Source organism: Pituophis catenifer, unplaced genomic scaffold, assembly GCF_029215685.1.
Source record: "Pituophis catenifer annectens isolate HBS135680 unplaced genomic scaffold, rPitCat1.0.hap2 SCAF_3, whole genome shotgun sequence".
NCBI classification, from domain to species: Eukaryota; Metazoa; Chordata; class Lepidosauria; order Squamata; family Colubridae; genus Pituophis; species Pituophis catenifer.
The window spans coordinates 156,560,836-156,587,915 of record NW_027256883.1 but is presented as its reverse complement, the minus strand read 5'-3'; the positions used below and the strand labels follow the sequence as shown (position 1 = coordinate 156,587,915).

The 27,080-nt window shown below is 37.3% G+C and overlaps 1 protein-coding gene across 1 annotated transcript; it reads right to left on the bottom strand.

Annotated features, from left to right (window-relative positions):
- Window positions 1-427: 427 nt before the first annotated feature.
- STIL (STIL centriolar assembly protein) lies at window positions 428-26,227 on the bottom strand. The gene is made up of 16 exons (XM_070939569.1): window positions 26,193-26,227; window positions 25,836-25,940; window positions 24,054-24,169; window positions 23,095-23,282; window positions 19,026-19,273; window positions 17,494-17,577; window positions 17,233-17,319; window positions 16,158-16,305; window positions 14,816-14,925; window positions 14,011-14,122; window positions 12,040-13,080; window positions 11,438-11,600; window positions 10,607-10,829; window positions 9,092-9,284; window positions 4,992-5,242; window positions 428-1,795 (listed from the first exon to the last, which is right to left on the bottom strand). The coding sequence occupies exons 1-16, from the start codon at window positions 26,225-26,227 to the stop codon at window positions 973-975; spliced, it is 3,927 nt and encodes a 1,308-aa protein (XP_070795670.1). The 3' UTR covers window positions 428-972.
- Between the last annotated feature and the right edge of the window lie 853 nt (window positions 26,228-27,080).

Genomic DNA, 27,080 nt, shown 5'->3' with positions numbered 1-27,080 from the left:
GAACCAAAGACTCAATAACATATGCATAATGCTTGTGTGTATTATCTCTTTAGAATGTACCAATCTATTCCTACTTGGATTACTTTAATAAGTATTTTATAATTTGACAGAATGATAAATGTGCCCTAAATATAAGGTATGCACCTAAGGAGATCTTAATGCAAAGCAGGCTGTTTTCCCAAACCAAGGGTATTTTATTTAGTTTGGTTTATAATTTTGAAAATTTACTCTCTTCAGAAGTAAGGAAAAGCAGTGGTGAGAGCTTATCTTTGGTTGTTCAATTCCCTTATTCACTCGGCTTCCTTAAGCATATGCAATATAAATGTGAAGCCTCTTGGTTTAGAGACATAAAGTAAACCAAGTTATATTCAATTATATTTTTATAGCAAAGTTTTCTAAAAGTTAGCACATTACAAAAATAGTCTAGCAATTTTATTTCGGCACACAAAGTATTAAACAAATCAGGAACTACAGAATATAATGTTTGGTGTTTATGGCAAGTCAAACACATAAGATGGCTATTATTTGTCAATCTAGTTTTGTTTCCTACTGTAATTGCATTTGTTACAAATAACCATAGGACGTTTTATTTCAAATTCATAAAATAAGAGTTAAAACTGGTAAATGCTTCAAATCAAACTTGCTTTAAACGCACTGTCTGCTTCACCATGGATAATTTCATTCTTGTTGCATTTAATAAACAATAAATCAACATCTTTAAAAATACCCTACATACCCGTAGTATCCTGATTATATTCAATGACCATTTGGAATATAAATGTATTCTCATATGCATAAAGATCTAAATTTATTGTGTGACCCAACCTGCTGTATTTCTCTATATGAAATTAGGAACCACTCTCCCATTTATGAATTGCCAAGAAAAAATTTAAGTTATATTTAGCCAACAGCATCTCCTGATTTTTCTGAACCATGAGAAAAGAAAGAAGATGACAGTAATTTGTAAATAAATCAGAATAACTTTGGTAGCTGTCTGAGTTGTTTTACATCGAGAAAAGTGCCCACCAAGTTAACATTTTCTGCTTGATTTAAATTATCAACAGAGGGATTTTGTGGAGTTCCAGTCACAATGTGAACATTTAGATTTTCTTTGTCTGGATGCTGTGTAAATTCTGCTTCTCCAGGCAAAAGTTTCATTTTTGGCTTTAAATCCTTTAAAAAAGGGTGTGGAGTTTCATTAGTTTGGTGCAGGATTCTGGGTGGCAAAACAGCATTTGTAACATTTCTTAAGATGGGCCTTTCTGAATGCAGCAGGTGACAAGACGATTCAGTTTTACAGTGTGTTGGATTAAAATTAATCTGCTTCTCACCAGTTCTTTCAGAAGAGCCTTTCCAGGAAGCAAAGCCCTCTAAAACAGGATTGAAATCCAAGTGCAGAACAGGCTGTAAGCTCTCTTTGCTCTTGTAGTTCTCAGATGGTTGCTCCTCTTCATCATCACTACTATCGTTGCTTTGTAGGAGGCCATACTTCTTCATATATCTCTTGGTTGCAAAAGACATGTTGCCAGGCGAAATTAAACCAAGACCCATCAAAGACTTCTCTGTATTAGTTTGCAGAAGAGTCTGTAAAGATGAAGTCACAGAATTTCTCTGGCTTGAATGATTTAAAGAAAGCTGTGACAGTTGATTTTCATTCAGGTACTTGAGAGCAATAGCATTTGCCTCCATGCTCAGGTCTGCTCCACTGGGAGTTAAGCCACTCATACCAACATTAGCAAAAGAGATATAGTTTAGTCCTGGTACTATTGCTTCAGGATTAATGCACGCCAATACACTAGAAAAGAAAAAGACAACCAACATTAGCAAAAGAAATATAGTTTAGTCCTGGTACTATTGCTTCAGGATTAATGCAAGGCAATACACTAGAAAAGAAAAAGACACATTTAAATAATTCTGCACATTACCATTTATTTGATTTTTAATAATTACCTGATCATAAAATGTGAATATACTATGTCATGTTTTAGTATCCATGTAGTTTCCTAATTTGACAGCTTTAATATGACACATAAATTTGTTGTTCTCATATTGTCAGTGAAATTTATAAAGTGATTAACTTTAGTGAGATTGTTTGTCTCTATCAGGGGAATTTAATATAGATGGTCTGATTTGCATGTCTGGGAGCAGCCTTTTACTTCTGTCCTTTATAATGCCTTCCTGTCCATAAGAAAACCATTTTGATTTGTTATATATAAAGAGGAAAATAAAATTCTACAGTATATTCAGTGCAAGTCATAATTGGAATAAGAATGTAGTGAGATTATCTCACTACAAAAGTAGATAGGTAGCATTGACAGACATCTACCCTTAGTAAGCTTTTTAAGCAATTCTGTGCAAATGGAGAATTTACAACCTACTGAACAGTAAACCTGATCTCTAGATAGGTATCTGCAAAAGACAACTGTCACAGATATTTCAGATTATTAGGCAGACATAGATGCATGAATACTCAGTCATTCGTGGATTTATTAAATACTAGCTGAATACCCATGCTCCGCTACGAAACTACAGTATGTGATCAGGCTTGATAAATCGACACTTAGAGTTTGAAAATTAATTAGTAGTTATGATTGGCTTCTCCTCTCCCCTTCTCTCCCTCAGGCTAGCCCCACAGAAGCCTCTCCTCTCTATCCTCTTCTCTCCCTCAGGCTTGCCCCATAGATCCTCTCATCTCCCCTTCTCTTCCTCAGGCTGGCCCCATAGAAGCTTCTCCTCTCCTCTCCCTCAGACTTGCCCCATAGATCCTCTCCTATCCCCTTCTCTCCCTCAGGCTGGCCCCATAGATCAGTGATGGCGAACCTTTTTGTCATCATGTGCCAAAAGCAAGGGGAGTGTGAGGTGGTCGTGTGCACACGTGCTCACATCCATAATTCTATGCACCCTGCCTCCCCACGCATGCGCGTGTGACCCACCCATGCTACTCACACTTTTGGCATGTGATGGCCCGGTGGGCCCGGTAGGCCCGTTTTTTTTGCCCTCCCCAGGCTCCAGAGGCTGTCTAGGAGCCTGGGGAGGGCAAAAACAGCCTTCCCCACTTCCCTGGAGGCCCTCCGGAGGCTGGAAACAGCCCGTTTGCCGACTTCTGGTGGGCCCAGAAGGTCCAAAAATCAGCTGGCCAGCGCGCACATGCGTGCTGGAGCTAAGCTAGGGAAACAGTCACATGCCCACCAATATGGCTCGGAGTGCCACTTGTGGCACGTGTGCCATGGGTTTGCCATCATGGCCATAGATCCTCTCCTATCCCCTTCTCTCCCTCAGCCTTGCCCCACAGAAACATCTCCTATCCTAGACCCTTCTCTCCTGAGACTTGCCCCACAGAAGTCTGTCCTATGCTATCCCATTCTCTCCAGAGTTATTTTCAAGTTGGTAGGGGGAGTAGAACGTCTAATTAATTAGCATCAGAGCATGTTATAATAATACAGGAAGAGTCGACAGAAGAGTCCCAGCCACGAAGATTAACACCGGACCCAAGATAACACATGACACCACCACCAATCATCCTCACCAGATTCAAACCCAAACCCATCCCATAGATGAAATACAACCACCATCCAGAAGCCAGACCACGGCAGCATCACCAGCTGCTGCACCCCCCTCCGATCCCCACACAAAGCAAACTGACACACACCATGAACACATGGCAGGACCTCAAACTCGGAGCCAAACCAAAGCCTGGGATGTGGCATCACAGCCATCTATCTGTTCAGGACATTACATAAAAAAACTCAGGATATCACAATACTAGAACTCAGGATGTTAACACACAGCCCATTACCCAGGTCGTTAAAACACAAAAGACTAATGGGCACACAAAAGGACCTTACCGGTACAGGATGTTATGAAACAGCTGACTAATCTGCAAACATCATCAACTAATCAAGATGTAACAATACAGGGAACCAACCCGTTCACAGCAACAAAGCCAGCACCCCACACCTCCCCACCAGTATTTATAGAGAGATGGCAGTTCCAATCACGCTTTCCTCGCACAAGCACGAGATTGAAGACACCAGCCTGAAGATGATAAGTGAGACCTCATCGAAACGTCGCCAAGATACTCTCAATCTTACACGGGAAAAGACCTGAAAACACCAAAACTTGCATATATATATAGTGTGTAGGTTTTTGGTTATTCGGGTTTTCTCCCATGTAAAATTTGAAGTGTCTTGGCAACATTACGACGAAGTTTCATTTGTCATCTTCAGGCTGGTGTTTTTGGCTTCGTGCTTGAATTATATATATACATTCTCATTTCAAATTAACAATGGTTTAATATTGCATCCAAATCCTGAACTGGAAATAATTTTAATGCTGGGTAGTAAAAACCAAATTTCAATCCGTGAAGGTTGAAGACAGTAACAATGCTTCAAGCTTTCTACTAATAGTTAAGACTTTATAATCCAGACTTGGTTCTGGGTTGGATATTACAAATTTTTGCTCAAAAAAAAAAAATACACTGTAAAAAATAATTCTGATTTTTTTTTTTTATCAAACTGAGAACAAAAAAAGTCTGCTTCACTAGATGGCCTGAGGTTTCCCGTTATTCTCTAGATGACAAAACACCATTTCATCTGTCCCAACCCTTTAGTCCTTTCTGTTCTTTTACTTTTATCACAAGCTAGAGTATCCCAATGTACATACTGAAATGTAAATAAAATATGTACTCATTATTTTCTCCATGTTTTGGAGAACCTGACAAGTTTTTGTTCCCATGTAACATAAATTTTTGACTACTCATTCCTCACTAGAGAAGCTCAAAACACTGCTTAATGCTACAGAATCTGATTTAAATGACAAGGAAGCCCATCCCAGTATAGATGGAACATAATAATGCATGGAAGCAGGAGTGTCTGTAGGATGTGGTCAAGACTTCATTAACTGATTTGTTGGTTATATGCAGCTCAGAACTGGACTGACTGAGGTACTATATAAAACCTAGCAATAAATAAAAATCAATAAATTGCCATTACCCAGCATTCTCCACTTTGTGTACATTGTTCATCTTCTCAGGAGAATCAAAATTTACTCCAAGGTTTCTTAATTGCTTCAAGGTTGCATTCAGAACACTATCTTTATCTCTTAGGACCATGTCTGATGCTGAGCTTCTTTTTTGTGCCTTGTTTATTTTTAAGGATGTAGTGCATTCATCTTTAATCAGATCCTCTTTCAGAGAGGGACCGTTTTCATCAGAAGATTCCTTCAAAAATCGATTTACCTGACCCTATAGAAATATTACAAAGAAGAACATAAAATTAGATGAATAAAATTGCAGGATGACATCTCCATAGGAATTCACAGCATTTTGACAATGTATTCATATCACCATAGGAAAACCTGTAGGCAATTTATTTCTAGCTCTTAAATCATAGATGCATAACTAATGTTATTAGCTTATAGTTAAACAGATTTTAGTATGAGTTTTTAGAATGTATACATTTAGAAATAATCTGTTCGTTTACATTTGAAATATCGTAATTCTGCTTAATTTTACATAATCATGGAACTTAACCTATTTTGTCCCACACCACACTATTTTTTAAAAGAAATAATCATGTACACTACACAGTAGAATGCAGTTCTGAAATATTAACTATAAGCTGGATATATCCTACTGAGCACTTTAAGGAAAGCCTGGAAGTTGAAGATGCATGGATAAGGAACATTGGTCTTACCTGATACAATCCTTCTCGTTGAGTGGAGGCAGCATCCAGGAATGGGTTGTCCTCGTCTACTAGCCAATATGACTGAGTCTGTCAAAGCTGCAAGGAGACACCTACACCAACTTTTCTCCAACTTTTGGCAAAGGAATAGGATAGACTCGACGTGTCTTGGTCGGAAATGCTATCCCCTCCCCCAATGGACTGAGGGCCAGCCTGTCACTAGGGTGGGGCTGGATGCTGCCTCCACTCAACAAGAAGGATCATATCAGGTAAGACCAACATTCCTTCTCCCTTTTAGTGGAGGAATCATCCAGGAATGGGACATATCAAAGCGGTCTTGTCCTTATGGGTGGGTCACAGCCTGGCCCCAGGTCCCCCCATCAGTATGCACCCGTTGGAGGACCCGTCTCCCAAATGCCGCCTCAGCCGAGACATAGCTGTCCAGTTTATAGGATGAATGGGAACTGGGAACTTCCAAAGGCTTGCGTTGCCCACACCGCACTTGTGGCCGCACTCCTTGTGGAGTGTGCCGTAATACTCTTGGGCAGTGGAATGGCCTGTATCTCATATGATTTGGCGATACACGCCCTAATCCTGTGGCCCAGGGTTGATGGAGTGACCTTGGTCCCCAAGGAAGCCAGCTGGAATGACACAAAGAGTGACTCCGTCCTCCTGAAGGAGGAAGTCTGTTTGATATAGATCCGGAGTGCTCTCCTCACGTCTAACGTGTGCCATTGTCATTCCAGCTCATGTATGTCAGATGGTCGGGCTCTTTAAAAATTTATCCTTTAGCAATTGCTGGGGAAGCCCACCACTTTAGGGAATGGAGAACTTCAGGAGGTAACCTAACCTTGTAAAGAGAAGTTCTTGTGCCTGCCCTCTGATAAGGGAGGACAGCCCTGGCATGTAAGCGCACCCACAGCACAATTGAAATGCAGGACACCATCTTGCCCAGGAGCTGCGAAAGCACCTGGTCAGGGGCACCATACGAGCCTCCACTGATCTGATCCACTAGATCAGCTATATTCTCCTGACGCTCCTGGGAAAGGTGTACCCTGTATTCAATGGTGTCTATCTCCGCTCCTAAATGCAGCAACCGGTTAATCGGGGCCAAATGGCTCTTTTTTGCATTGATAGAAAACCTGTGGTTTTGAAGCACCTGAATGGTGATTCTGAGATCTGCACATGCCTGGTCTTCAGAGTGGACTGGATCAGGATGACGTCCAGATAGCACTGGACCCGCACGGGAAGAGCCCTAAGGTGAGCTGCTAAAGCAGCCAACAATTTTGTGAATGCCTGAGGCGCTCCCTCCCCCTCGAAAGAGCTGTCTGGGTGGGAATTGTTTGTATTTTCCCACCCTATCCTGCTCTTGGTCCTGCCTATGAAAGGAACATTGAGACCTAGATGATCCAACCCCACCGTCGGCCCCCCAGAATGATTGGCATCAGAAGTATGGAGGTGGGCATGGGTCTGCCTGTCAGGATAGAGATGGAAGGATCTTATGTTTGTCTTTCGATTCCACAAGCAGCGGCTCTAGGGATTCTCCGAACAGGCGTTCCCCAGAGAATGGGGCAGAAGCCAGCTGCCACTTTTGCTTGGCATCTGCCTGCCATAGGCGGAGCCAGAGGAGACGCCTGGAAGCCACAGTGGAAGCAATAGCCTTTGAGGCAAACCTTGCAGCTCCAAGCACTGCGTCCGCAGAGAATTCAAGGGCAGCAGATAGCTTATTCAAATCCTGATGGGCGCACACATCCGCCACGGGAATCTTGTCCTGTAATTGTATGAGCCACATTAATGAGGCTTGATTGAAAAAGGACGCTGCGGTGGAGACCTTCACAGCCCAAGCCGCTGACTGGTGTGCCTTCCTGAGAGACTGTTCAGTGTGTCTATCCTCCGGCCGGAGGGCATCCTCAGGGGTATCCGTCATAACTGATGGAGGCGCCAATGTCACTATTGGTCCATCCACCACCGGCACCTGAAGTGCCTGTGACAAGTCTGGGGCCATGTTGTAATACCTCTTATCCAAGGAGTTAAGATTTGCTCCTGCCCCCGGGGTAGTCCACTGCCTATGTACAATATTTACAAATAATTGTGGTCAGTTGATACCTGGCCCTCTTGCCTTTCCCCAGAGCGGATTCCCGCTGCAGTCGGACTAAATGTCGCCTCTGCAGGTAAGACCCTCTGTCTGACTGGCTGTTGCCATGCTGCAGGGGCAGAAAATGGATCTGGGAGGGAACCATCCCTGTTGCTGGGCGGATTGCCTGCTGAAGGCTGCTCAGGAGCGCCATCTGATGATAGGGACTGAACCTGCTGGCTGTCAGAATCCTCAGGCAGAATCAACTGCCGTTCTGTATTATGGTGGGAAGAGGGTGTTATGAGTCTCTGAGGGGGATCCTTGCTTGTCCCCTCTAATGCCCTGGCCATCTCCCACTCAATTGCCTTCTGGCGTCTCGCTACATCTTTCTCCGCTGTCTTTGCGGCTTTCTTTGACCTCTTAAGACAGTTTAGCCGCAGCCCTCCTACTCGCAGCCCTCAATCCCGAGGTTTCTGCAATGTCACCTTGGCCTCTGTCCACCATTTTCCTGCTAGAGTCAAAGGTGGTCAGTGGAAAAGCGGCTTCTCCACTGAAACCGGGAGCTGCGTCCGCCACTTTAGGTGCAGCTGCCAAGCAGCTGATTAGAAAAAAACCTCGGGCTTTGCAGACAAAGTCTCTGGCTGCGGCGGCTTCCGAGCGTGCCTACTAGTGAGCAGAGGCTCAGGAATTGGGGCCCCTGGTCCGCTGTGGCCGTTAGCGTTGCCACCAGAATATGCCCCCAATCGGGCAGGGACTTGGCAAACACGGCCATTAAATTGGCGGCAACTGTAAGCTTGACAGCTCAGGCTTACCTGACACCCTGGCCACCCTTCGGCAAGAAGCGGAGCACAAGGCCTCCCGCCGAGCCGGAACGCATCGGAGCCTTGATGGTCCGAAGGCTCTCGGGCCAGCACTGCAAGCTATGCTTGATCTGGCTGCCCAGTCAGTCACCGGCCGGTGACCCGACTTGCTGCAGCGCAGCCTTCAGCAGGCTCAAGCTAAAAGCTCTTCATGCTGGAACAGTTGGTGGCACAGCTACACGGTGGTGATATAGCTGTCACAAATAAAGCCACAATCGAAGAATATCAAGTGGAAAGGACTGAGTCAAAAAGCTGAAGACCGTTGATGTAGGCATGTCCTCGCAGCTTTGACACACTCAGTCCTATTGGGTAGCAGGCGAGGACAACCCATTCCTGGATGCTGCCTCCACTACAAGGGAGAATAAAGACTTTACTATGAAGTACTTTTTTAAAAAAATCAGAAACAAATAATTTATAGGGCCAGCACTGTTAAACATTTGAATTAAATAAAATTATATTGAGCAAACAAAACTTACTAATAAATCCTGATACATTTTTTGATCATTTGGTGATACAGTTGGTGGGGTAGTAATGGCACAGTCAAAATTTTGTTTATCAGTTGGTTCAAAATTATTGCCAGTTTCTTCTGACGGATTGGTTTGCAAACATTTGTTACCATTTTCATTCTGCAGTGAATCTTGGTCAATTCCTATGGCAAGTGGTCCATTACTATTAGTAAAAACAGATATGATTTGAATTAAACTATCAATACATTTATCATTGTAGCAGAATTTACATCTTAAACTAATCTCATATTTTCCCAATTCTTTAAGATTATCATCAAACTCTCACATTTCAGAACATTTATTATGTTTTTAGATCGGAAATGACTTAAGTGTTCATCTTCATTTACTGCAAACAATATGTTCATTAGTAGTATCTCCATCAGTATATTACTTGAATATATGAAACATTTTCCAGTTATTAAAATAAATATGGATTTAATATTTTCTGTTGAATGTTTTATGCGGAACTGCATGTGTCAAACAATTGTTTAAATCCAACTTTTCTTCTGGGGTGTATATAGTATTCATTTTGATTATCTGTGCATGAAAAATATGTTTTTAATTACTCTGATCTTACAGATAATTCCATTTTGTGTATTATTCCTGACCAGGATAAGGAACATGAATTGACAGTTTCTTGCAAAGCAAATCTATTATCAATGCCTGTATACTGAAAAAAGTCTTCAGATTGCATCTGTTGGTGTTTCCCTGACTATAAGTTGAGGCTTCCAAGAAAGAGACCAGAAACCAGAGCATTCACAATCACACAAAGGATTAATGTGAGTAAAACCTCTCATTATGAACTTATTATGGTACCAAAAATATGACTGTGATGCATGAGATGAACTGCTTAAATTATGCTCCCCCACATTTTTCACAATTGATGTTATTCCAATTTTTGAGGCCTACTGAGACCGACAACATTGGAGCAGATCTTCAAATGGAATACAGCAAGTTAAAAGCAAGTTGGAGCTAGAATCAAAATATTGATTCTATATGCTATAGAAGTTGCTATATAATTCATTTAAAGTATCTACTATGAAGAAAATAGCTATCTGGATTCAAATCTAAACAGTAATTTTGAATCAAGCTGCTTTTGAATTATACTCTTAGGATTAAAATGTTAGGTTTTCAATAGGGGGCAAATATAGAAAATATATAGGCAACTTATTTTGAGGTTTAAATGCGTAAGATGTCATAGTGCAACAATTCAATTCAGCCAATCCAGGCTGCTATCTATGAGCAATATATCCTAGACTATAAAATATAGCAATATAGCATATTACTGAAAACACTAGAATAGAGCTGAACCAAGCCAATCTGGTATTAAAATACTAGCTTCAGTTCTGAAGCAGTTCTGGTATTAAAATACTAGCTTTCAGTTCTGAAAAAAAAAAACCTCACAGGTGACTTAAACATAACAAAAGATTTATGCAAAATTTAAAAGAAGTCAGAAAGAATATTTTAACTTTGTAAAAAAATTACCACAGGCCTGCAGAAGACTGATTAGTTCCTCCTTCAACAATATGGACACTGTCAACAAAGCTGGGTATATCAACAGCTTTTAATGAAGAGGCAATGCTTGTTTGACTACTGTCCTTTTCTGCACTCATAGAAATAGTGATGTCTTCATTGGAAATTTCAACTTCATCTTCTTTCACAGACTCTTTCTTCTTTTCCAAAGGGGTATTCCAAAACAAGCTGGCACCTATAGGAAGTCAAATAAAAATACTGTGTAATTTAAACTAGGCTACTGCACTATATGCTGTATGTGATGCATATCTTGAAATAACTTTGCACCATTTACAATGCACTTACTCCATTACTGATATAAACTGATCTGATTATTGTACTAATTCTTATTGTACATGCAACATTTGTTAAACAACTGAAAAATGGTAATCTATCACCAGCTTGTCTTTGTATGCGGTGCTGGTTTGTAATCCTAAAACTGGCATAAATAATTCTAACCAGGCCTGAGGGTTGTATGATCCCTTTACAAAATACCTTTTTAGTAACAGAGGTCCAATGTGTCAAGGTGAAAATATTATAGCTGGTAGGATTTAAAAAAAAGCATGTTGATATTTGCTTTGTGTTAGTTATGAGCAAACTAAGTTAAACAATCCAGTTATTTTACAAAATTGTAAATCTGAAGCATAATGTTATATTATAGTATGGGTCACTAAGTAGGTTTCTGCAGAAATTAAAGGGCAGATTCATAATAAGCTATGAACAACCAGAACAAAATGGCTCCAATGCTTAGCATTTTCTCCTGAGTTTAGTGTCATTTAAAGAAAATGTACAATAAAACATTACCTGTACTCACTGCAATGCTGATACTTTTCTTCATGTGTAACCCTGGAGAAGACTGGGTTTCCATGGCAACAAATTCTACTTGCTTCTCAGACTGTATGCTATTGTTTTCTATGGATCTGGAAGCACAGGACTGAAGAGTTTGTGCCTCTAAAAGCTGCTGGATCTGTAAACAAAATCTGTGTTAATTGAACATCCCGGATAAAAAGAGAACCAATTAGTATAAATTACTTGATAACAATTTATCCTACGTATATTTAAGACTGTTTTCCTTTCTATGAACTACATAAGGCAGTGTTTTAAAGCCCCTTTCATATATAAGAAGATAAAGTAGTGCACCGTACCACAGCACAGAAACAGGTAGTTGAAATTAAAGAAAATCATTAATTTAGCTGGCTTCTGTTCAATATTGACTTTCCAGCATAAGAAATGTTAATAATAAAAACACAGGTTACATTAAAACTTCTACTTGCCCCAGAGATTGAAACAGAAACTCCCAAATTCCAGCTTGAAAATCACACGTCAATCATGTCAAACAATCATGTCAAAGAGCAATTATACTTCAGTAAGGAAGCCAAATAGATTGTTGAAATAACCCAACCAACCTGAGCCTGTAGCAGCTTGATTTGCCTATGCTGTTCACCAAGAATTCTGTAAACATCTGAAGATAATTCCACCATTTCATTATCTGATACTGTATTTGCAGCAGGAAGGTTCATACAAGCTGAATGTGTTGTATGTGACTGTGCATTACCATGATTTACTGGAGATGACATTCTTATTGCAGTGGTTGTGTTATTATTAACAGGAGAACAATTTCCTATTATTCCATGATGGCCTACATTAATAGGGCTACTTGCGGCATACACTGGATTGCAACCACCATTTACATATTCTTGATTCTGATGGAACATTAATTTTGTACTCTCCTGGGTAGGACCTGAACGATTTTCAGGGTTGTCGTTACATAAGCCTTGCCAAACATTTGCTGGACTATATTGTATATGGCCATACTGCTGACAGTTGCAAATACAAGGAGAACAGCATGATGGACCTTGAATTGGTACCCGAACTCCCAGGGGTCTTCCCAGATAAGATGGTGATAGTGTACAAGCATGCCAGGGATACTGGGAAACCACAGGAGGTTTGTTAGATTTTTGTACTGAAAAGCCATTAGTAGAAAGTTCTCCTTTCTGTGGAATATCATCATTATTTGCCAAGGGTCTTTCAGAAGGAATTGCACGTTGATGCAGTGATGTATTTTGTGGAAGTTCATTACAGGATATTGAAGGAGACAAAGTAGGTACACAGCCCCTTTTTGCTTGAGAGCCAGCTGGGCTGGACTGCAGTTGTAGTGGAGACTGCATTCCTTTGTAAGGTTTTAAAGATGCAGTCCTGTGTTTCAGATGACTTGGTATTTGCTTTGGAGGAGGCTCTCTGGCACCTGAAGCAGAAATCTGTCTCCCAGCATCAGAGCTCTGAGAATGCTGGGGAGCATGCGCTACAGAGTATACCATTTTAGCAGGTTGATGTACAAATGAAGATTGATTTTTAATCACAGCCTGTTTAGATGTTGGTACAGATTCTGTGGGGATGCCTTCAAGTACAATGGACAGCTCAGGAACTGAAGGATGGATCTCAGTCATCTGAAAACCAAGACAGTTCAAAAATAAAAATACTTATGAATTCTTAGTTTACCAAATTAATCTGAAGTATTTTTCTCTTAGCATTTACACCCTGAATAGAACTTAGTGCGAAGAGAAATAAGATGTGAACATTGTAACAAAAATAAATATGTCTCTACTAGGAGGCCTAAAATATGATACCCTTCCAATGAGGCACTAGCAGTCTCAAATATCAATCATTCATATACATATATATATATAAACATATATACATATAAACATATATATATATATATATATATATATATATATATATATATATATATATATAGAGAGAGAGAGAGAGAGAGAGAGAGAGAGAGAGAGAGAGAGAGAGAGAGAGAGAGAGGGAGGAAGAGAAGATACATAAGTGCAAATGCTTAATGTAAGGAGAACATGAAGAAAAATACACTGTAAAAATGCTTTACCCAATGTAACACTATAAAATCTAAATGTTTGCAGGTATTGATTTTCTATTACTGATTCACTTTCAGTTTAGAAATAAGAAAAAACAAAACCAATTCAATTCAGTTGGCATTCATTTAAGTTCTTAATAAGCATATCAGTATATCCACACTTTTGCTAGCTCTTGTGTCCATATGTTGTGAGAACACCTCCCTATTTAATTGAGTCAAGTAATTTTGCCATGGTTCAGCTAGTTTATTACTTTTTGCATATTCCCACAGCATAATTATGCAGAGTCCTAAGAAAGTGTCTTCTTCAAACTTAATTTGAAGATAAAGCAGCAATAAAGGGTTAAGAGTCCTGTAGTACAACCTAGTGGCAGGATTATGACATAACACCTATTTGTAAGAACTTGGAACCTGAATACCGGTAATATTAGTTACTCAAAATAAATACTGCAAAGCTAATTTATTGTGACTGGTTTCAGACAAGAAATCTAGAATATACCGGTTGATTGATGGGATGAGGACGGGGAAAAGGTCTTGGAGAAGCATCATCTTCCACACCAGAGTCATGATCACTGACAGATAGTTTATTGGGTGAGCAATCTATGGATAAACTATAAAAAAATAAAATTTTATAAAACTAGTAAAAAATAACTTATCTATTTTTTACTCCTGTAACATATTACAAATAACCACAGGAATCACACAGATTTTTAAATATTATTCTTATATGCAATATGCCATTTTATAATATAGCAGTTTCAACCCTTTGACATGTCATGGCAATTTACACATTTTATGACCATTATTAAACAAGAGAAAGATGAACAACTGTTTGTAAACAAGTCAGGTAAAGCATATACATTTTATTGTCTCTTAATTTTTTAATTTTATTGTATTAACAAATATTGTATTTGTTTCTTGGTTACAAGAATAGTGTTTCTCCTAATACAGTCTTTTCATTAAAGAAAATTTATACTGTGAGATTAGAAAATAAAATCTACAAAAAATGTAAATGCACACATACTGCCTGAGATCTTTTGGGTAGTTTACTTTTGGATAATAAATTACAATTTATTGTGTTAATGAAATGAACAATCTAAGAAATCCTATTGTCTTATCTCCTACTTTTCTGGAAGATACATTTCACATGGCAGCAGACAGGAACACCTATCTGATAGCTAATTATTCCTATTGAAAATCTTTATTAATGCAAGATACTGTAAAAACGTTGGAAGTGATTGAATTGTACTGAAGCAAACAAACAGTACAGATTATTTGCAAGGAGAATTTTAAAAATGACTCACCTATTTATGGAAATGTTTTTTGAAATTTTGCTGAAGAATTCTGTTTCTGCATTTATATTTTCTGAGTTCAGTTCAAACTGGATAGGGTATTTATCTGAAGGTTCTACTTCCTGAAATGAAATAGATATAGAATAGATACTAAGCCAGACAGTCTAATCACAATAAAAGTGCACCTCTCTACATCAAACAATAGTGATGCTGACTATTTATTGCCTGAAAGTTTTTGTGTATCTATATGTAGAGGATTCATGACTCCTATAGAGAATGCCAGAAGTAAAAAAATTTTTTAAAATTTAATTGCTGCAATTTTCTAGCAATCATATTAAGTATACTCTGTTTCCCCAAAAATAAGACATCCCCTGATAATAAGCCCAATCGGGCTTTTGAACACGTGCGCTAAAATAAGCCCCCCTCCGAAAATAAGCCCTCCCCGAAAATATTTAAACACATGTGCAGCCAGTCCTCATCATTTCCTCTGGTTTCCTCCACGTGCCCCAAAATAAGAAGACCTCCCCAAAAATAAGGCCAAGCTCTTATTTCAGGGTTCAAAAAAAATATAAGACAGGGTCTTATTTTCAGGGAAACACGGTAGTATAGAGGTACTGAAGTATTTCTATTTGCTTCTCAATCTTCTGAAGTTGTTCTCTACAGCAGTTATAATTACTATGCCGGTAATCAGAAAAATGATGCAAAATAAATAATCCTATTAAAATAACTATCTATTAATCTTTCCAAATTGAGAGAACAATTGTTTACCCCTTTCATCAACAGCAAGCATCCCACAAACCTATTCTTCAGTTTGGCTCAGTAAAAGCAACAGTTAAACCTTTTAGAATATGTAAATTATTCAAAATGCAATTTTTTTTAAAGATATGGTTGGCCCAACATCTTTTATGATTAGTCTTGAAATCAAAAAGCTATTCTTTTCAGATCCCATAATTATTATTTTTTCTCCACACAAAAATCAGGTAGTTGCCAAGATTCTCCACCTATATTCTTTTCTTTTTAAACCTACAAAATAGATTAGGATAAAAAGAATGACTAGCTCAAGGGTAAATATCTCAGGTTAAGTAATAATTTAAATCTAGATCTCCAGTCTTAATCCTAAATTTGTTCCTTCATGGTGAAACTTCAATAGTAGCTGTTACTTTTGGAATAAAGTTTTATTTAAAATTTCTAAAGCAATTGTCCTTACTGGAGTGTTAAGGACATTTGAAGCCATAAACAAAACCATTTCACAATTTGAATATATATGCATTCTAGTTCTTGATATTTTGATCTTATAAACAAAGTAGGGCCATGCTATTTCATATCCAGCATGACAGAAAGTCAAGCAACTTACTTTGAACAGATGTAATGTTTCTTTGCATGTAAGTAGCTGGAAGTCTAATTCAGTACGCCCATCATAAGGCAAGCATTCATAAAACTTTGGATCTTTATAATTCAGAGCAAAAAGAACTACAAGAAACCTTCCCGTTTCAGAAAATACCCTAAAGAGAAGAAAAATATTCTGTATATAAAGTAATGCAAAAATCACAAATTCAGAATTTCCAATGCCATAACATAAATTGCTCACTGCCAAGAGTCATTAGTTTGAGATGGTTATACAAATTGAATAAATAAACAAACCAAAGCAAGTAATTATAAATGTTGAGCAGAATTTAGCATGTTTTTTAAAAATATAGTACAATATTTAACTAACCATGCTAGAGTCTCAATCACTATCTGTATTGCATGTCATCATTTATCATAAAATGATTAAACAGTAAAGTTACATTACCTTCTTGGACTACTGTGCAAAACTTATTATTTCCTCCTACAGTTTGCAAAGCAATAAATGCATGCAAGTAGAATCCAGGATGATGCCATCTAATCCCAAATGAATTTACTCTGTATTTGCAATGGGCAAGCAAAGCATTGCTCCATATTTATATAAAATACTCAACTTTCTGACATAGCCTGCAACCATTTAAAGTTTAGCTCAGATTATGTTTTAGAAGACCTCTCCAATAAGATTCTATACTAGGCATGGGTATCTGGCTGGGTTTCTAAAAAGTTCTATCCCACTTTCTAAAACAGTTCAATACAAAAATAGTACAATACATTTCTATGGTCTAGAAATCTGTTGTACTTATTCTTGCATAATATTTATACATTATATATTACAACTATATATTGTTCTTTCTGAGGTACTTTTTTAATTGCCCAAAATATTTAATAGTATTTTATGCTATCTACCAATTCTAATTTGCTTACTAATCTATTTTAATGACCTTTTCAATTATACATCTTGGATATTTTAGCAATAAAAAATAAAATAATATAAAAGGCCAATAAATTAAAATCCCTATTACTGTAACAGTAAGAAAACTATTCCCTATTTCTATTAATTGAGAACTAATTTTAATTATAATTACCTCTCTTGGATTGATGAACTGTATAAGTATCGCAGGCAAAAGGCCCAAACGTGTGGATTATGAATGTGAACTAGCCCACTTAGCCAGCTAGAGGAATAGAGGAGGAAAGATACAATTGAACACTCATATTACAACACTTGCATATCATATACAAAGAAAATCTAGATTGAATATCTGAGGTAATCTGCAAATATACTGCAAATGTTTATTATAATACAAATTCACTTTTTATGGAAAAAAGTTCATCACCCAAATACTTACAGGCCAATCAGTGGCAATGTGCATGCTTTGGGGTCTGATTCCAGAATTAGAAGAAGTTTCCTTGTTTGATCCATTGAAAGGTATCTACAAGTAAAACAAATGATTTTAAAGAAATGAAAGAGATTTCCAAACTAGCAAAAAGCTTTTGCCAGAGAAGTAGCAAATAAAGGAGATAAACACACGAATGAATTCTTCACATTTTATATATAAGAGAAATGTGCAAGCTTCACACAATAGACTATACATATAACATTAAAAGAACAATTTTGTGTAATATTTTTTTCAGTAACCTTCTGAAACAAAAATGGTCAGTGCATATATTTTACCCAAAAGGACTAGAACAATGTAATAATTAAGTTATTGCTGGAAATGACTCTTAGAAGATGGAGAAGTCAGGCAACTGACACTTTTACACATTAATTATTTCATTTAATATTACCACCACCTTATGAAAACAATTGCAACAGCTTCCAAATGGTCAAAAAGAAGACCAAAAAAACCTACCCAGCAAAAAACAAAAACAAAAAACAAAAAAACAAAACAAAAACCAACCCACCCATATTTTCTGTCTGAAGGACCAAACATTTATCATCTGTACAGCTGTCATAGTAATGTAATCCTAGAATTGCCTCATTCTAGGCCTGAGAAAGTGAGTGGCCCAAGGCCAACCATCTGGTCTTAAAACTAAGACAGGACTGGAACTCACAGTCTCCCAGTTTCTAGCTTGATGCCTTAACCACACCAAACTGGTTCTACTTTTTAAACTTATCCCATATTAAAACAATAAGGACAGTGCAATGGCCAACCACCTTTCTGTGGAGTGTAGAAGAGAACAGAGATGGCCTTGAAGAAGACATATGGAAAGTATTAACTCAGCCTGGGAAATAGAAAGGAACAAGGCAGAAATTCAAGATTGTTCCACCTTGGCTTTCTTTGGTTTAAGGTGGAAGGAAAGGAATGCTGTCAAGCGTTCCAGCTTCTGTTATTATATATTATATCAATAGAGTATTCCTTGTGTCTGTTTTATGAAGTGGTCTATGATAAAGGGCTGACAGATAGAACAGGGATCAGCAATAAGGGCAGCTCAATTAATGTTGGTATGCTGGCATACTTTTCTTCTGGCTCAAGGATTGGAGGAAAGCACTGGAGGAAACCTGCCATCCATCCACTTTACTGGTGTCTATTATTAGGTAACTGTATAAGAGACAATGTTCCCTCGTGGCTGAATTAAATACTTTTTTTTGACAAGTTATTATAGCATTTTTCAGCTTAATATGTATTTTCAGTTTAAAATTCTTGGAGATTAGTGTAAACTTCTAGAACCTGCCCTAAAAGAATGAAGCCTTGCAATATTATTTTGGAGCATTTCATGAGTGTGCGTGTATGACATCCTGGCTGGCCGAAGGTCTACTATTTCAAACTAGCTCTTTAATTTCATTCAAGAACTGGAACCCTTAGAAAGCATTCAATTAAAAACTGCACTCTTGAATGAATCACAAATAATGGACATTGCCAAACTCAAATTAACTTACCCATATTTGTAAGTTCCTTGGATGTGTGCAATATTCATATTGCTACTTAGGTTTCTAGCAAGGGCTGTAGGAATTATTGGGATAGGCTTCACAGGAATGCATTTTAAAACATTGGCCACTGTAACTGCTGCCCAGTGAAAATCAAAATTTAAATTGTCCATATTCTCCATTGAAGAGATGTGAACTCTTAAGGTCAGCAGTTTGGAAAGTTCCAAAGAATCTTGGCTGTTCAGATTCTGATGCAGTATCTATAATAAGAAAGTATCAAAATGAATCTCAGATAGAAGTAACATTAGGAGAAGTATCAAGCGGAGCAGTATGCTCCGTCCCATAATTGGGTAGACCATAATTGGGTTGCCCTGATAAAAAAAAAAAAAAAAAAAACACTTTATGACTTCCGGTTTGCTCTTCGTAGCCACCAGACGGTCTCTTGGGACCGCCAGCCCCTTCGCCTGTAAAGAGCCGCCTGTACAGCGCAAAGGCGGCTCGAAAAACCCCATTTCCAGGAGGAAATGTGGGATAGAGCAGGTGAGTGCAGGTAGAGCTCTCCGTAGCCCCCAGGGGTTTTTTTTTTTTTTACTCTTGGGGGCGGGCGGAGGAATGCTCCCTATAGCACTCGCCGCCCGCTCCGGGCGTTGGGAGACTTCTGCCTTTTTGCAGAACAAGGCTACGAAGACAAGCCTTTTAAGATATTTAACAGATTAACTAAAGATGATGAGATTTGGATTTGGATCTGTGACCCTAAATTGCAAGTATTAATACTTATTTTACAAAGGATATTCAACAAAGTAAAAAAGACCTTTTAAAATGGCGATTGCCGAAACTGGAGCAGGGAAGCTGAAAAGAGAAAGTCCTTCCGTTTCTTATTAAGTTACAAAATAGCAGAATAAATGCTCCTGGTTACATTTGAAGGGATTTGAGCTGGATCTGTGACCTCGAATTGCAAGTATTTCACTTATTTTATAACAATTATTGAAGAAGGAAAAGGAAAAGGAAAAAAGAATCTTTAAAAAGGGCGACTGCCGAGGCTTGAGAAGGGGCTGAAAGGGAGAGTCCTTCCGTTTCTTATTGAGATACAAAGTAGCTGAATAAATATTTTTGGCTACACTTTAAAATAAAGCTCTACTTTTGTGTTTTTTCTTTTCCTGGAGATTTGATATTCATCTTGGTTGGAAAGAGGTTTTTTTTTTTTTCTCTGCTGCCTCTCTTTTCTTTTTAAGAAAAATAGTTTGTCTGTGTTGAAACATGGCATTAAAGTTGGACAAACAAGCAATGGGGGGGGATTCCCCCATTAACAAACTACGTAACCAAGTTTTAAAGCTCCAGTCTCAGAAAACCGATTTTAATATAATTGAATTTCTTTTGGAGGAGATTGTAAGAAGGGATGAGATCGTGAATCAGAACTTTGAAAAATTTAAGCAGGAAATTAAAGAATTAGTGCAATTAAAGTTTGATATTTTGAATCGAAAGATTATTAAAATGGCTAATGATCTTGTAGGATTTATGACTAAGTTGGATGAAAATACTAACTTATTAGAGTCTAAAGTGGAAGAAATTGAGGACAATTTGGATAATAAAATACAAAAAATTGAAAATGATTTGACAAATACTCAAGACAATAGCTCAGAAGAAAAATCTAAAATGGAGGTTGAACAAAAGTCTTGTAATGTAGAAAATTTACAACAACGGATTGAAAGAGAGGTCTTAATGATGCATTATAATTTTACAGAATATGCGATCAGACTCAGAGGTTTACAGGAAAATAACAGAGATGATTTAAGGAAAATATCTTCTGAAATTCTGGCTGGGATTTTAAAGGTTCAACCTGGGGAAGTGTTTTGTAGGATTGATAGAGTGTACAGAATAAACTCCTGGATTGCAAAGCAAAGGCAATTGCCTAGGGATGTGGTGATTTATTTTACAGACAAGGAAATTAGGAATAAAATTGTGCAAAATTCCTTCAATTCTACTTTGCAATTGTATGGAAGGAAGATATGGATCTACAAAGAGCTTCCCCCCAAGATGTTAATGGAAAGGAAGAAATTTGGTTTTCTGGTGACTGAGTTAAAATACAGAAATATTTCATTTAGGTGGAATGCCCCAGTTGGCATAATATTGAGATATCAAGGAGAAAGATACCAATTAGATACTGTTGAAAAAGCGGAAGAATTTTATCAAAAAATTTTGAAAATGAACTTAACATCTATAGGCACAATACAGGATAAGCAGAAGGAGTTGGAAATAAAGGGAAAACATCGAATTACAGAGGTTGTGGTAGACCAACTGTCTTTGGATTCTCTTGATACTCCAGCTGGATTATCTACAAATATGAGAGAAGCGGCATCTGATTTCAACGTGATGATCCAACAAGATCAGTTTATAAAGCAGAATGAAAACCGATCAGTTGATATACAACTTGTAGAAAGGAAAACAGGATGGAAATCAAACCCACAAAAAGAAAAGAAAAAAAGAAATAGGTCTCATAAAAACAGAAATTTCTAAACTAAGCAACGGTGAAGCCAGTGATTTTAAAAAAAATGAATGAATATGTGAAAAGATAGTGGAGGCGAAGTATTGGTTAATATCATCCTGAGGACAGTGACAGACCTCTGCAATGCCGTAATTTTGGGATGTGAAAAGAGCCTTAATCTGTTGGATTTGAATTATCTATTTTGGATTTCTTTTCTTGTACTGATAAATATATTATAATTATTCTGAGTTACAAGGCAAGAGAGTTACGTTGGGGCATGCAGAAGATCTGGTTGTTACCCATTACGATGATGGGAATTAATAATCCTGATGAAAGCCACAATTACAACTATATGGAATACAATTATAATGTCACTCGGGTGGTTGTTTTTATTTTTATATATATATGAGGATATTCATTACTGATGGGGGCAGATGAAGACTGAAGACTTTGAACAAACTGTTGCACCAGGATGCTATGTTACCCAATTATGGATGGGGGACTCAACAATCTAGTGGAAAGACATCAAAGAAGATATTATATGGATTATAAATTTAAAGTTATTGTCTTTTTTTTTTTAAATAACGGAATATATGTATATATATATATATATTAGTAGAGTGGGCAGATATTAAGAATTGAATTGTTGTGTATGGTAATTTTGTAGGAAAGTGGGTGGAAATATGTTAGTCTACTGATGGATTAGCTTAAGAAAAGGGATGTTTAAGTGATATATTTAGGGTAGTGGAGGAAATGGACAGAGTTGAATAAATGTTAAATTAGGACTTATGTGGAAGGCTGCTTTGAAATGTTATATTAATATACACAAAGAATAAATGTTAAAGTAGGATTTATTATACAGTCTTAAAGTGGAAGGTTGTTTTGAAATGTTGTAACAATACATAGATATAAGTTTTGGGGAGGACAAAAAGGGTAGATTATTGCTAAATTGGGGGTTATAATAATATTATGCTAAACTAGAAGTTATCATACAATGTTATAGCAGACTGCTTTTTTTTTTTTTTTTGAAATGTATGGTAAAAGGGGAAAGTAATAATATTAATAATATTTTTAGTAAGTAAGGGTCAGTATATAGAGGAGAGAGTAAGGCGATGGTAAAATATTATGTAATCTGTTATGAATTAGGTTTTTGGTGTGAAGAAGTCACGGGGGGATGGGTGGCGAGGGGGGGTTAGGGAGGAGGGGGGGAAGGAAAAAAGGGGAAAAATTTGTATTTGAAAACTTTTTCAATTAAAAAAAAAAAAAAAAAAACACTTTATCATTAGTTGTTTAAAACAGGGAAAGGCATCATCAATAGCACCATTTCTTAGGCATGCTTCCATGTTTACAACACAGTTAAAAAGAACAAGCAAAACAATAGGGAAGATATTCCAATTTTTCTTATCTCTGCTTCTGCCACCAAGGAGTGTCAGAAAATATGAACGTTACTAGATATTGAGAGTCTTATAAGGATTTCACATGTTCAAATATGCAATCTTTTTTTTAATAATATAGGGGTATAACTAGAGACTGAAATATTATAGAGTCAACACAAGGTATCATCCTAAAAAATAAAAAGAATGTCCCCCAAATTCTTACCTTAAACGCTAAGTTAAAATCCTCAAAGGTGTGTACTATGGTATCATTTGATGAACATTCCCAAGCACCAATTCTGCATGGGATGAAAAAGTCTCCAGGAAGAGGTGCTGTGGGAATTTTTCCCAAACCATTTGGTTCTTCACGACCAGGATCAAAACGGTCTACTGTTAGCAATACACGTTCACCATCTATGCCAGAAAATTAGGACAATTAGTATGCTTTCAATTTTTATTTCATAGTTACTACCCCTAAAAGTTTACCAGTGTCAAAATCTAGACAAACTTTGCTCCAAAGAACTGGAATGACTATAACTTTGCAGCTAGAAGGCACTCAGAATATGGTAAAAAACAAAAGGTCCAATTTTGACTCCACATACTCCACAACAGGTACAGTACTCAATGTACTCTACAACAGGCAAGAATACAAATGAAGGCGTATTTCCAACTCATTAAAGGAGATGCAATTTTTGCGGGGCTCACATGATTGCTTCAAAAGCAGTTTCCTGCTGTCTTAGTATGTACACCTGCTTCAATTTCTTTCTTATATATGACTTATGTATAACCGGAGCAGCTTTCAAAGCAACCATACGGAGTCCTGTGCACTGTAAACCATCCTATTTTGATGCCCCACAGAGCCCAATAAAATATTCTTGCTTTAATTACTTAAACCTTCAATTCCTTTCCATGTAAGAGGAGAATAATATAACTCTCAAATAAATCTGAGCTGTAGAGAAGCATCTTTGAATCATTTATATACCCAAGGGACTGAGAAATTCAAGATGGACATTCATTATTAAGTAGAATCAGCTTAGTGATGAAACACATAGTCGTAAATAATAGATTCTAAGTTCAGTACAATGTTTTCTTTTCCTTGGTGTTATGTCACAAAAATCATGTTAAGAAGAAATAAGTTTATAAGGTTTACTTATTCAATCAAAAATAGAATTATTGCATACTTACTTTCATCTACTGCAAGAGTGCCAATTAAGAAACAGGTGAACGGCTTCTTTCTACTTTGCTTAGCATGGCGATGGGCAAGCCGCAGTGTTTTTTCAGCAATTATTACTTTGGGATTTCTAAGGGATAATAGACACAGAATTTACTCTTTATGAACATACCAAACTAAGACATTCAGTTATCACCCAAACCTATTAATTACAAGCAAAAACAGCACACCAGGGAAAAAAACAATGGGATAGAAGTTGAAGAAGCAATTTCAGGCTGTCATATCTCAATCACTTCCAATCTGATCGACCACAATGCATTCCATTCCATTCGATTCCATTTCCTGAAAACCACTCAGAAGCTACAATTGGTAAAGAAAGCAGCTGCAGAGAAAGTAGTTGCGGGCATCCCATGTAAGATCTTTACCCACTGAACTGCATTGGCTACTATATACTTTATATTGTCCTCTATAAAACATTTCATGGCTTACAGTCTGATTATCTTGGGACCTCTTTCTCCTATCGTTTTTGCCAATTGGTTAGATGTGCTATTGTTGTACATTTGTGCTGTCATCTTATGGGATCTTGTGGGATTTAGGAAATATACATCTGCAGCTATAGTACACCTAATTATATAACAGCATTTCCCCTAAATTTGTTGTGCATGGACAAAATTAAAAAATCATAGCTCTTTCAACAGGCCCTGAGTAGGATGAGTTGATGCATTTCCTGACAGAATATTTTGACTTCTGATTAGGATGTTTTCTCCCACTGATGTAATGCATTTATTATTATTTGCTCTATGCTGATATTTTACACTAATGGGTAAGCCTGTCAGAAGAGGAACAGCGTGGTGGCCTAGTAGTAAAGACACTTGCCTCCCATTCGGAAGAATTGAGAGTTCAATTCTAGGTAGCAATAGATATTTCTCAGCTCAAAGACAAAATATCTGCTATGAACTCCGCATAGGCATCAGGAATGGCATCCGAGTTCCATTCAGTTGCCCCAGCTTTACCCCAGATTAAGGGACTACAGGTTTGTTAAAAAAATTATAAACCTTTCAGAACAACTTTAGTGACTGAAATGGCATGCAAGTTGATAAAGTGAAAAAACTACAGGAGCATCATTTTGTTCCTTCCTGAAATTTAACTTTTGATTTATCTTTATGGCTGTTCACCGCCCTGAGTCCTTCGGGAGTAGGGCAGTATACAAATATGAAAAATAAATAAATAAAATAAAATCTTATTACCTAAATATAGTCATAAGCATTTGTTCCAAGTTATATACCAAGAAAATCCACGTTTTAATGACGACATTCTATCCTTTACATACAGCAAAGGAAACTTCAAATTTTACCATGGATATACCGTTTCCCCAAAAATAAGACATCCCCTGATAATAAGCCCAATCGGGCTTTTGAGTGCATGCGCTAAAATAAGCCTCCACAAAAAAATAAGCCCTCCCTGAAAACATTTAAACGCAGAGCTGGAAATCAGGTAAGACAGCAAGAGGAGCCCCATCTTGCTCCACATGCCCCAAAATAATAAGACCTCCCCAAAATAAGGCCAAGTGCTTATTTCAGGCTTCAAAAAATATAAGACAGGGTCTTATTTTCGGGGAAACACAGTATTATATTACCTAATAATAAATAATAAACTGGATGGAAACAAATACAGTATTATTTAAAGGTTAACTCAGTGCCCAATCTCTGGTAAATGAAATGAAGAAAATCACTAAAAATATTTGGTGCTCCCAAACACGCTGTACAGTGTTGAGTCTAAAAGATTACAAATCTTACCTATAACTTAGGTGAGAAACAGTGCTTTCTCCAATAGGAGCTGGATTCCAAAGTGCAAATTTTGATGCAGGAAAACTAAAGGATGGCATCTTTCCCCAAACCCCTCTGAAAGATAAAACAATTTTAGATTTACCACATTTTATTTGGGTATAGTTGGAGAAAAGATGATGACCAATATTCAGATATTTCATTTTAGTGTCCATAATTATATACTGTAAATAAGGAACGACTTTTGTCTGCAAATTCCAGATAGCCTACTTAATTACTAAACAAAACTACCAATCAATACTACAGAAAAGAAACAAATTCCATATCAGTAGTCTTTAAAACCATTGCATCTGAATAAAATATCAATACCTTTGGTTTTGAGATTCAGGGGAAATTGGTTCCATGATACTTATGTATGAAACTCAAGTTTTCTACTCTGTAAGAAAACGTAACACAGGAACATTAATTGGCATTAAGTTTTGGCATTATTTTTTCAGCAGAAACTTCTATTTTTAACTATAATTAATCCTAAAACAGATATATTTTAGTTTCAGCATAGTTATACTTCAGCAAATATAACTACAATTTACAATTCCTAAAATTGTAGTTATATCTGCTATGTTGCAGCAATTTATATGAATAGGAAATATGGACAATAAACCAACAGCAGGATTCATTGTGAAACTGTTGAGTGATTTTCCTGATTTCTAATTACTCAAGAATATAAACAGGCTTCACTTATAACCAACCTGGTAACAAGAATTAAACTAATGCAACAATGTTCTGTAATCATCATTAAACCTAATGCATAAAGACTTTAATATAGGCTATCAGTCTTGTGAGAAGGGAGGTATGACATTCGTTTCAGTCCCCAAAGGCTTCTTGTACAACCATGGCCTTTAAAAACTTCAAAAGGCTGGAGCTGCTCTAAGTCAAGAAAATCACACTATTTTGTAGGAGAGATAACCCATTTTTAGACACTGGAAAGTAAGTTTCTAGAAGAGTAGGGACCCAGGAGGAAGCCTATCCCCACCCCACCCCATCCCTCCAATCTTATTGAGTGGGCAGTTATGAGTGGAAGCAGACAGTCCCCAAGAACCCAGTTCCCAAGCCACGTTAAGCTTAATAGAAGTAGATCATATGAATATGAAAGACATATGGATCAAAACAAGGCTTTTAAACTTATGAAACAAGAAAGCAGACACATCTGAAGCCTTAGTGGGTTAAATATTTGAAGGAAAGAATAATAGCCCTATC

What these genes read in the sequence shown, in the direction of transcription:
- STIL (XM_070939569.1), bottom strand. Translation starts at nt 26,227, where the DNA reads ATGGAACCAATTTCCCCTGAATCTCAAAACCAAAG. An exon ending in CTCATCCCATCAATCAACCG is followed by an intron (nt 13,081 to 14,010) that starts GTATATTCTAGA and finishes CTTGGTTTTCAG; the next exon opens with ATGACTGAGATCCATCCTTC. An exon ending in AAATGTATCAGGATTTATTA is followed by an intron (nt 5,243 to 9,091) that starts GTAAGTTTTGTT and finishes ATATTTCTATAG; the next exon opens with GGTCAGGTAAATCGATTTTT.